Here is a 12,233-nt window from a genome sequence, read left to right on the forward strand (position 1 = left end):
TATCGTAATCATTCTATGATTGAGTCGTTAACAGAACCAGCAGTTAGCAGCAATAACTTCAAATCAATGACATTTGCAAGCATTCCTTTATACACAGCATTTCAGTCAGGTTGAGGTCTGGACTTCCATGATGTAGATTTGCTGCTGTGCTTGGGGTCATTATCCTGTTGCATGGCCTAATTTAGGAGAAGCTTTATCTGTCGGACAGACAGCCTCACATTTGACTCTAAAACACTTTGGCATACAGAGGAGTTCGTTGACTGCAAGGTGCTTTATTGCTTGTGTCTGCAGAAGAAGCTCAAATCACCACACTTGAACCAGCATATTTGACAGTGGGTTTGAGGTGTTTAAGTGTTTGAGTGTCTGAAATACTGACATGTGAACGCCAGAATATAATGGTGAGATTTTAATGCTGGTTAGATTGCATACACACTGCACATTATAAGGTTTTACAATTTTGCATCTGTGACCATTCAAACACCAGACAGTACTGAATGTTTCTTCTTTCTTTGTGCAACTTTACAATCATAATGTCCGTTTTGGGGTTTTGGGGTTTTTTAGGGAAAGAAGGGAAGTTTTATTTTTAATGATCAGTATCAGTGATTAATCACTACAGTGGATAAATAAACTTGTCATGTTTTCACAGATTTATTTTGACATTACATCATATTTGTAAGAGGAACATTCATTAGGTTTAAACAAAATCATACAAAAGAATTGTAATGCTTGCATATTGTTAACCTAGAAGCACTTTTAGTCTTTGTTAGGTTTATCTAAAAAGAATTTGGCAAACACCCTTTTTTGAATGTCATGCTCTTGCAGGCTGCAGTAACATTTGAGTTTTGTAAGTGCAAAGGTCCATTCAAACAGGTGGTGACATTACAATCCTTGGTTTATGTACATTTTGGAGCTTGTCAACATTCAGCATTTCCAAAAGCAGAATGAAAGTTTGAAAAAAAAATTCAGTAAGCTTGAAGATATATTTACATGTACATTTATTTTCCTTCCTTGTGGTCATACAAATTCTGCCTCTGATGCTTCTGACTTCAGATGTTAGTAAAAAAATATTGTTAACTGGGCAAAACAGTTTTTCTTTTAAACATATCAGGAGGTTTATTTTCCCTGACATCATCTAAACACAGCTCCTTTGCAATACTGATAAAGTTTCTCTGTACTTTGCCACATTATATTACAGCAGATCTAGAAGTTGTATCTAAATGGTGATTCTCCATTAATGAATTTGTATAAGGTCAAGTCCTGGATATTTTACTAACTGTAACAACAAACCACTGCTTCCTACTCTATGCATTATAATCTACAGCATCTACAAAGACACCTTCCAACAAACGGCTACACTCTATGATCTCAGCAATGATAATTAAAGGTTTGTGCTTTCTAGACATTCCCTGTAATGGAAAGAGCAGAGGGGTGTGGTACTTCATCACGGCCAGAAGGAGGCACTGTGTAACCATCAAACAAAAGACCCCAGTGTTGATAAGGCAAGGTACTGTACGTTACCACAGGGTATGAGGATACAGGTAGGTGGCAAAATCATTCAATCCATCATCAGTCACCGCAAATCAGAATAAATTTGTTACGTTCATTCAGGTCCTGATGTATTTTTATAGCTGCATAAAACTACTAAGAGAAAGATATTAAACAAAAAAGATAAATCCAGATAGATTCAATTAAATGTCTCTTTTTTTAACCCGTCATGAACTTCAGTGGTATTTTTAAGAGAATAGTAGTAGTTATGAAAGGGTAGTACTTCAGAAAGTCTGAGGATCCATGAGTGCAAGGCCATTCAGAAATAGTCACAATATATCTTGACCCAGCTCTAATTTGTGAGTGAAATCTATGAAGGTGTGGATATTTAACAGTTCATAAGGTCCTTTCTCTTTTTTTTCCTTCTTGAATTTGTCTTTCAAGTGGAAGACATTTGATTTCAGACGGGACGATAAGGCACAGCCCCTCACAAGCTCAGGTCGATGATGATGTGCTCAAAGATCTGCGTGTTTCCCTTGAAGCTCGAGGAAAAAATAAAGTCCCTGCGGTCGGTAGATACCACGGTGAAAGAGCGTGGGGCTTGGATGTACACCTCCTTAAAGCGGTCAAAGATTTTGTTGTCCTCATCCCACAGGTAGATCTGTGAGAAGGTGTAGTCGCTTCCCAGAGCCAGATAGTAACGTTCCTTGAAAGAGAACGGCTGGAGAATCATGGAGCCTCGAGAGGGCAAAGCTTGGATCTCAGCAAACTGTTTGGTGCCCCAACGCAGAACTTTGGAATCACCGATATACCGCGTCATAGCCAGGTAGAGCTCCTCCTTGATCCGGAAGTGTTTCACAACCACTACATCCTCCATGTTGGGGATCTCACCCTGCAGGATAACTTCTGGTTGCTCCGGCTCCACTGGTAGATCACTGGAACCTGTGAGCGGCTCGCTAGAATAAGGTGAGCTTTCCCATCCAAGTCCAGAAACTCTACATCCGTGTCGCGGTACCACTCGTGCAGTGACTGGTACGAATAAAAGCCATTATCATTCCACTTGTAGAGGGTGGAGAGGCCAGCTTTTGAGCTGTCAGCAATCACAAAGAACCAATCAGAGCCAATCTGGAAGGCCTCAATATCATTGGGCTTAGAGATCTTGGACACTTCGATATCCTGGAACTTATTGAACCTGCTTTGGTCGTCATCAAACTTGTAAATGTGGGAACCACCAAGCAGCTGAGCCACAATGACAAACACCTCATTTTCGATGATGACAGATTTGCACCCCACAATGGACTGACCTAAAGGGCAGAGAAACACATGAATCGCGTGAGAATGAAACTGGGAGCATTCTGGGAGTGTTTGTTAGCCTAATGTGTGATTTAGACTTCCTAACTTACAGTGTCACTGGAAACTCCCTTTAACCCTTCACCCAACCTTCCACGTAACCTGACATGCACCTCCTGCCCACATAGCAAAATTGGTATGGCCCAGATCTGGCCAACACAATGTGCTTACACATGGCCCACATACCGCAAAGACTGACGGCCCTTTGGTGGCCCAGATCAGGTTTGCCAGAGGAGGCCCAGACATGGGCCAGCACAAGGCCAGTTGCAGACACACTGGTGGTCCTGTGCTAGCCCATCTCTGGCACCAAAGGACCGTCATTCTTTGCGGTATGTGGGCCATGTGTAAGTTGTGTGCAGCCACGGGCCAGTCGCAGACACACAGCTGACCCTGTGCTGGCCCAGATGTCAGCCAAATGTGTACCTTAATCAAGCCATGTAATAACAACATGTGCCGAAACATAAATAGTGCAAAAGTAACATTACGAACCTCTGTTCAGACAGTGAATGAACTGATTCTTTTACAGCACATTTCCTTTCCCAAAGTCATACCTGAATTTGAAACGTTGGCTACCATAGCAGTATAGTATATCAACATGGCACTTGGGTCTTCCAACTAAAATAGAAAATAGGAACATAAACAGTGCCATCATTGCCAGACCTGGCCCACATCTGGTTGACATATACCCTGCCATGACACCAGTCAGTCAGAAGTGCCAGCTTGATGCCGGATCAGGGGAAGACCTGTTTTCTATGAGCCTGGGCCACATGACCCAAACCACAATCGAGCAAGATATGGCATGCCATCACATAGACAGTGCCATCTATACCAGGCCTGGCCCATATCTGGATGGCATACGTCTTATCATGCCAGAAGTCAGCCAGCAGTGCCGGCTTGATACCAGATCTGGGCCAGACCTGCTTGCTATGTGGGTTAGAGATGTAACTACACGTTGGGTCGACACAGCCTGCAAGGACTTAAATGGTTAGAAGGTTGCGCTGCAGGATCAAGAGGGGTTTCCAGTTATCTCGTAAGTTAGGACACATTTCCTGCAAAAGTCGAAATCAAAATTTACCTGTGATGTTATCATAAGTCCTGAAGTTCATTTCTATGTGGTCCCACTGGAAAATCATACAGCTCTCTGTGCTGGGAGCAGAAATGGCCACGTAGACATCATTCTTATAGCTGAATGTGTCAACAGACAACGATTCTGAGGCAACAGACTGATGAAGGATGAAATCTGTGGAAAGGAACATCGGGAAATGTATTTTTCACAAACCAGCAAAGCCACGTTAAATGAATAACCTCTACACAACTTAGAAAGACTGTGCTGAGTTCTCTGATCCTGATCTCAGCTGGACATGAGAGAAGGGCAGCTGGCTCAGGTGTTTCTCACCTGTGGAGACACACTCATTCTGCAGGCTGGTCATATCATTGAGGCGCTTGCCCTTCATGTCCTCTGGTCCAGCACACACAACATCCGACACTGTGGCATTGGTGTTCTTTAACCACGTCATAAGCCACTTGGCTCTGCAGTCACATTCAAAGGCATTGCCTCGCAGGTCCCTGCAGAAAGGGAATATTGTGTTTCATGGCTGAATTGGGAGAAAGACAGACTGCAAGAATTACTCAGTACGCTATTTGCCTATTTAACTATGTACAAACTTACAGCTCTATAAGGGAGTCAAGGTCAATGAGGAGGTCCCTGGGCAAGGCTTTAATGTTATTGTTTGCCAAAGACCTGGAAACAAATGCAGTTGATTATGAAAAAGAGACATCATTAAATCATGTATAACAGATAACAGTTGTATTTTCAGTCACTGGAACATACAAGTGAGTCAGGTCCCTGAGTCCTCTGAAGGCATATTTGGATGTAGTCTCTAGTTTGTTACTCTCAATGAATCTATGGATCAACAAGAAGAAAAAGAAAAGTATATTTTTTGATCAATTTCAACATTTTGCCAGCTAGTAAACCAAATGGTAAATGGACTGGTTCTTGTACAGCACTTTTCTATTTTGCCTGAGCACTCGAAATCCTTGAAACCTGTCTAATTCAGATCAGGACCTCAAAGCACCAGCAGCCCAGATCAGCTGATCACAGCCTGGACACAAAGAAAATTTACTGAAGCTTTGAATAGAAATTGCGATTTTTAACCTCTTGTTGAGCCACTACAACCAATTTTAGAGTTCCCCCACCTGCTGAATCCCACTTTAACCCGTTCCTTACTCATTTTCTGTTTAGAGTCGCTCTCTACAATGTAGAGATATTTTAAAATCTTTCATCTTTTTCTCTGCTCATGTTCTACCAAACTGATTCAAGCTGCGTATATTTATGAGAATTAAAATTTAAAGAAGTAAAGGTAATTTTCTTATGTATTAATGTTACTTTAATGATACATTAATATAGCACAAGGTTCAATTAGCTTTGCACAAAATAGCTGGTAGAAAAATCCCTTTAATGGGACCACAGAGGAAATATTTGCTGGAGCACACCTCGTGTCCCCAGAATCCTTACTTTGTCCATGTGAATTTTAAACAATCAAATCTTGTGAAAATGGCCACAACTTGTATATTTAACACAGACATAATAGGGGAGACCGGGGATAATTTCTCCAATCAGGGCTAAGTTTCAAATGATGTGACTCATCCTGTGCATGCCCAATTCAGTTCTGCTATCACATGTGAAAAATCAGCACATTTTGTCAAACACAGACAATATAACACGAAAAAAAGTAATTTGTATGCCAAAAAGTAAGTTTTTCTACTTTATTTCAATTTCTAATAGCATTATCTGCTTTGCAGTCAAGTGGAGCGTGCGTCTGTCCTCTCAGTAAGTGAGTGAGACAGCGGTGAGGACGGCTGTGCGAGTGCATCGCAAAAACACAGAAATATGCCTGACACCTGTAAACAAAGCAGTACCTGGCTGCAGTTTAAAGACCTTTTTGTCTCTGTCTTGGTCTTGGTCTTGTCTTGTCTTGTCTTGGTCTCGATACCCTCTAATCTTGGTATTGTCTTGATCTTGGTTTAGGCGGTCTTGACTAAAAGTCTACAACTTTATTACTTTCATTTTCTTCCAAAGCAGTTTTTGAAACATCTTTGTGAACTGACTAATGCTTGAACATTGCTGTAGGTCCACAGGAAAACTGTTCCACAGTTTTACCTCATAAATGGTAAAACAAAAGGTTTTAACCCTTGTCCGTGCTTTAAGAGTCTTCATCAATGTTCCCTCTAAGCTGCGCACGTGCGCAATTGCGCACTGCTGGCACGGTCTCTGCGCACAGAAAATCTGCGTTGCGCACAAAAAAAATCTAACCTGAATTGAAATTAAAATTAAAACTTTAACAATTCTGTTTTGCAGTGTTAGTCAGTAAGTGACTGGCTGCTCCTGTATGGGATTAGAACGATGCCACCTTATCCTATAGTCCAGCCAATAATGCGATTCACATTCGTATACGCAGCCAATCAACGTTGTTGACACGCTATGACAGCGTCCTATGTGCCGACACCGGTGTTTTAGCTAGCAAAGGGGCGTGGCTGATGTGCAGTGAAGCCACGTTAATGACAACGCGTACAACCATTGGAGATGTGAGCAGGACAGACGGAACAATTGACGGGAAAAGTGTGGACTTTATACCAGTTTTTAAATTGTGTTGATGGGCCACGTAAAACCAGAGTTATGATAAAAATATCTGCAATGTTTGGTTTTCTTCCTGAATACTATCGTTGTTTATATTTACTGTGGGAAGAAACGGTAAAAACGGCGTTTTACAAGGAAAACGCTCGAAAGCCTGTGAGCAAAACAAACCAAAAATCCCAACCCTTTCCTATTGGTCGAAAAAGTACCGTGTCGACCAATCAAAAATGATATGGCAACGTGGCATCTAGTTGTTAAGAAACGGGGGAAGTTTTAGGAGTGACGGCGGTGTTCTGAATGTGAGAGATTTGAGACGTTTAGCGCAAATCTTGTGTAGTTAGTGTGTAGTGTAGTCAATAGTTTTGTTGGTGTGTCAGAACAATGAGGCAGCTGCTGAATGTTACAGGTGTTACAGCAGTGATACATCTCCTGCTGTCAGGCCTGCAGGTATCAGGCTGTTGTTCTCCTTTATCTCATAGTGGACAGAAATTATTTTTTGGAGTGGCACAAATAATTTGTGTGGCATCAGATTTGATGCAGAACAGCTGATTGTTCTGTAAATAGTTTGAAATGTTTATTTAAAAAACGCCTTGACTGCATTAAAAAAAAATAGCTGCAAAAAACTTTGTTGTTTGCCAAACTGAGTTACTTTTTGAAGTAGTAACTATATAATTAATTGCCCAGCATTGGTCATTATATACTGTATTTTGCAGACAGAGAGTTATAGGACTCTCCCAGACCACAGACTCAGACTTTATGAAGAAAAAAAAGAAAAAGTTGTGTTTTCAAAATTGGAGTGAAAGTTATTTTTACTTCCAATAGTGTTAACATACTACACAGGTCATGAACAGGATTTTTTAAATTTTCATTGTAAGTGGGCTAAAGCAGTTAATTAAAAGTAGTCTAACATAAATGTAAATGCTGTAATTTGATTATTGTAATAAACCATGTAACTTGGATGGATTAGATGCTGGCGTGACCACAGTGCACACGTCTGATGTCGCTCACAGTGGTCCAAGGGATCGCTCAGGGAGTTTGTGTGTTCGCTCAGACACATGAAAAATTAGAGGGAACATTGGTCTTCATATTTAATTTTCCCCTCAATTCATCCTCTGTACATTTCCTGGTACTGTGTCTGGCTTTGTACATAATTTTTGCAGTTTTATATTTTATAAAATCCATAAACTTCAGAATTGTTAATTTCAAGAACAATTCAAGAAAAGTTAGGAAGCAAAGAAGACAGTCATCGTCTCCATTGTAAGTGGGCGGGGGAGGATGCTACAGTTTGTACAAGAAGCATCAGCTCTGATTTATTTTAACTTTAGGGCTTGACGAAGAAGCGCAAGAGAAAATCTTCACATGATACAGTTACATACAAATGACATACACATGTATAATGTTTAAAAATATAATCGAACATTAATGAATTATTGGTCAATATCTGAAAAGCAAAAGACATTCTCTGTTTACCACAACATGTACCAAATTAATTTAATAAAGTTACATATGAATAACTTAATGGGGATATAAGTCAAACTTACTTCTACAGTCAGACTGAGTTGCAGTTCTCTTAGTGTGCACTGATATGACTCATACGCATTTGTTGTTTCCTACATGACCAAATTTGACTGATAACATGCAATAGAGATGAAACTGACTGACCCGCCTTCCTTCTGGCTGCTCTTGCTTTTTCTGATTTCCTAAGTTGTTCTAAGAAACTTGTCAGAATGTTTTTAAACTTACAAAAACAGGATGCGTCCGTTTAAACTCTGATATGCTTATAATGAGTTACATAGTAACTGTAGTTTTACATTTGCAAATAAATGTTTCATAGAAGTACCTTCAACAACAGTTAATTCAGCAGTGACTTTGTTCTTACTTTCATCAGTGAATTTGTGACATAAACCAGGGACAGCAGAAAGATGAGGATTAAAACGTTGGTGTTTCTGACACCAGCCAGTCCTCTGCTCCTGAACGCTGCTGCTGCCATCACTGTGGAAATAAAAACAGCCTTTGAGCTTAAGAGAAAATGAAAGAAAATAAAAGAAATGAATAAATAAAGAATCTATTTTTAAATAGTGATGACGGGGACGGAGACTGGGAGGAAGAAGCAGCTGTTCCTGTGTGACTGATGCTGGAACATCAGAACGAAAATAAAACTAACCTATAGTGAATGAAATCCAGTGTGCGTGTCGGGTCCTTACCACAATCTACTTTACAGGAACAGAGGCCCACTTTAAACTGTCCAAGATCATCCCACATATTTAAGTTTTATCAAGAGCCATCGCAGCAGGTGGCAGAAAAAGCAGGTGAATGCCTTTAAGGACTGCAACATTAACGACGTTTAAAGACAAAGAACTCTGTTTTAGGACACTGGAATAGAATATAGAAATGAAGCAGAAGCCAATCCAATGTTAGAGCCAGCAGCAAGTTTGTTAAACATGACACCAGTCCATAGTGCAGTTTTGTAATAATTCAAATTTTAGATTTTTCATTTAATATTCAGTTCAACTTTCTCAGATAATCAGTAGCATATCTTAACATAAAAATGGACATTACAGAGGACTGAGCAATATACGCATATAACTAATGTACTAATGGTAGCTAACTATGGAGATACAAGTGTTTATAATTTGATGCAAACACTGAAAACTAAAAGTATAAGAGGCCCTGGTCAGACCCTCTGAGACCTTAATTTACAGTCTTTTTTTTTTGCATCAATTTTTTTTCTATTTCTTAAACATCCATCCATCCATTCGCTTCCGCTTATCCTTTTCAGGGTCGCGGGGGGCGCTGGAGCCTATCCCAGCTGTCATAGGGCGAGAGGCGGGGTACACCCTGGACAGGTCGCCAGTCTGTCGCAGGGCCAACACACAGGGACAGACAACCATTCACACTCACATTCACACCTAGTGGCAATTTGGATTATCCAATTAACCTATCCCCACAAGCTTTCTTAAACATGTGATCATTAAATAATGATTGTATGTTTGTGACGTACTCTACAATCCTTAAAATGCAAAGTTTTTTTTAATTTAATGTATCTACTGTAACTCTACAGTTTCGAGAACCTAACTGTTTGTAATAGTTTACAATTTACTTTGCTATTAGTACAAAAATGTAGAACATTGTGTTCCAACAGTGTCTCATTTGTTTATTAATACTTATCATCATTCATGTTTGCACATGGCCAATTCAGTAATGAGCCACAGCTGTCCTCTTTCTTTGTGAGTTTCACAATTTGTAAAACTAGGCAATTATAATAATTTGAATGTCTTTTGCTAATGCTACTTAACAAACAACACAGACATGTGCTTTAAGTTTACATAAAAATCACAGATTCAGACAAGAATAACCCTCTGCTTTTAGTCCAGCAGCACTGAAGGGAACTTAACTAAATAGCTCATTATCCTCATCACCTGGCATTGAGGTAAAACCAGAAAAAATAACCTGGCCCTTTTATTTAAAAAAATAATATCCAGCAGTTCAGGAGGCCGACCGCATGGCCAGCAATGCTCCACTGGGGAACGACGGAGGTGATGGGAGACCTTGGGCGGCTTGGCAGGTGCCTGCTTAGCGCAGACTTCTGGCTCAGGTGGAGCAGGACTAGCAGTCTGCTCTGGATGCTGGTACTGGCGCTCATGTTGACGGCTGGCCATTCTCTCCCTCGCAGCAGGTATGGGTGCTGGGACTGACCAAATGCGAGGACTGCAGGCTGGCTTGGAATATGAACAGTTTTATTATAGGAGCTAAGAGACCTGAACACAAATGGCTAAATTAAACAGGCGCACACACGACGAGTTGACAGCAACGTGACCAGGAGCAGAGATAGAAAGGATAATGAGTGTAGAAAGGCCCCAAAGTTTATAGGACAAGTCTATTCTGTTCTTATACAGGTGTTTATAAGTTTCAGAACAAACCTCAAGCTTCTTCTTCTACACTCTGAGACAGTTTGGCTTTAATTGGTGTTGTGGCCGACACACCGGGGTGACCGTAGTGCTGAAGACTGAATCACATCAACAACCGTGTAATTAAAAATATTTCTCAGTCACCTTACAATCATGGGATCTCAGGCAATGGGCACTACCATTATATAAGTACCATTCTATTCTCCAGAAAATATTCATGACATTCATGAAGGTAAAAAAAAAAAAAGATCCATTCATCTATTTGGATTTATCTTTTTAAGTTAAATATTTCTGTTCTAATAGTTTTGTAGATACAAAATAATACGACAGGACTTGAAGGAAAGTAACACATTTACTCTCATTTGGGGCGACTGAGGATGGATCAGATGAGTTTGCCACCTACCTTGTGTCCTCATACCTGGTGGTAATGGACAGCATGTTGCCTTATCAGCACTGGGGTCTTTTGTTTGATGGTTCCACAGTGCCTCCCTCTGGCCGTGATGAAGTACTACACCCCTCTGCTCTTTCTATTACAGGGAATGTCTAGAAAGCACAAACCTTTAATAATCACAGCTGAGATCATAAAGTGTAGTTATCCTTCCTTCCTTTCCTTCTTCCTTCCTCTTAAGCACTTAAGGGTTGCTGGAGATGGCTTGAGGACTATCCCAGCTTTCACAAGGTAAAACTCAGGGTACACACTTGACAGTTCACCACTCATGATCCCATTGACAATAGATGATTGTAATTGCCAAAAGAATCACCAATTAAATGGCCTTTATTTGTATAGCGCTTTACTAGTCCCTAAGGACCCTAAAGCACTTTACACATCCAGTCATCCACCCATTGACACACCGATGGTAGCAAGCTACATTGTAGCCACAGCCACAGGGCGCGGCTCAAACCGGCAACCTTCCCATTACAAGGCAAACTCCCAAGTCTTGAGCCACGATCGCCTTAACCTAAGGAGCGAGTTGCTGGAGTGTGAGAGGGAGCCGGAGCACCCTCAGACAACACAACATGCAAACAGCAGCCAGCAGATTCACATGCACGACCTTCTTGCTGTGAGGCAACAGTACCAACCACTGCACCACCGTGCTGACCTTAGAGTGCAGTTGTATGGTGGAAAATGTTACTGTGGATGCTTTAGATTATATTACATACAGAAAGAAGTACTGGTTTATTATTTTAGTGGGCAAAAGAGTCAAGATTGGATCTAAAGGATGTAAATGGACAAGCACAGTGCATTTCTACTCAGTCTGAACACTCGACACAGCCTCATTCACCCAACTGCACACACATGATTAGGGGAAACTCAACATTCAGTATCTTCATTTTTTCATCAAAAGACTTTCTCTGTATCTCTGCTCTGTTTGTTTTTGACTTGAAACACTAAATAAAAGTTTTACTACACATCTGTCTCTATTGTTTAATCAGCAGCTGTAATACTAAACTGTCCAAAATTTAAAATTCTACATTTAGTAGATTTAGAGATATTTATTTCACCATTTTTAGTTAATCATACTTTATAAACCTATTCTGCTGTTTAACAAAGACAGTATCATCATGTTTAAAGCACTTTTCAATCTGACAGCAGCACTCAGTTCTCCTGCACATGTGTGATCTTGGAGTGAACTGAAGGTTCAGATGCATCTCTCAGGTCCTGTGTGGAGACTTTGCTGGACTTTGTCTGTCTGTTAAAGATGTGATTTTCAGATGCTATTCAGCTGGTGTAGATAGTGGGGGTTTAGGTCTGAAACATCTTCTTTTGTCCTCCATTCATCCAGTTTCATGAGATAAAGTTTTGGTACAAGGACTGGACTGAAAAAGACTGAAAAGAGAAACTTTGAAAGAGTTTT

General features: G+C 40.5%; 1 protein-coding gene across 1 annotated transcript; it reads right to left on the bottom strand.

Annotated features, from left to right (window-relative positions):
• Positions 1 to 91: 91 nt before the first annotated feature.
• Positions 92 to 10,815, bottom strand: LOC102077248 (leucine-rich repeat LGI family member 2). The gene is given in 8 exon segments (XM_019355297.2): positions 92 to 2,388; positions 2,391 to 2,789; positions 3,911 to 4,075; positions 4,232 to 4,401; positions 4,505 to 4,576; positions 4,667 to 4,738; positions 10,018 to 10,188; positions 10,781 to 10,815. Coding segments are annotated over 8 exon segments (1,500 nt in total). The 3' UTR covers positions 92 to 1,972.
• Between the last annotated feature and the right edge of the window lie 1,418 nt (positions 10,816 to 12,233).

The sequence above is a fragment of the Oreochromis niloticus genome, unplaced genomic scaffold (genome assembly GCF_001858045.2).
Source record: "Oreochromis niloticus isolate F11D_XX unplaced genomic scaffold, O_niloticus_UMD_NMBU tig00007743_pilon, whole genome shotgun sequence".
Taxonomy (NCBI): Eukaryota; Metazoa; Chordata; class Actinopteri; order Cichliformes; family Cichlidae; genus Oreochromis; species Oreochromis niloticus.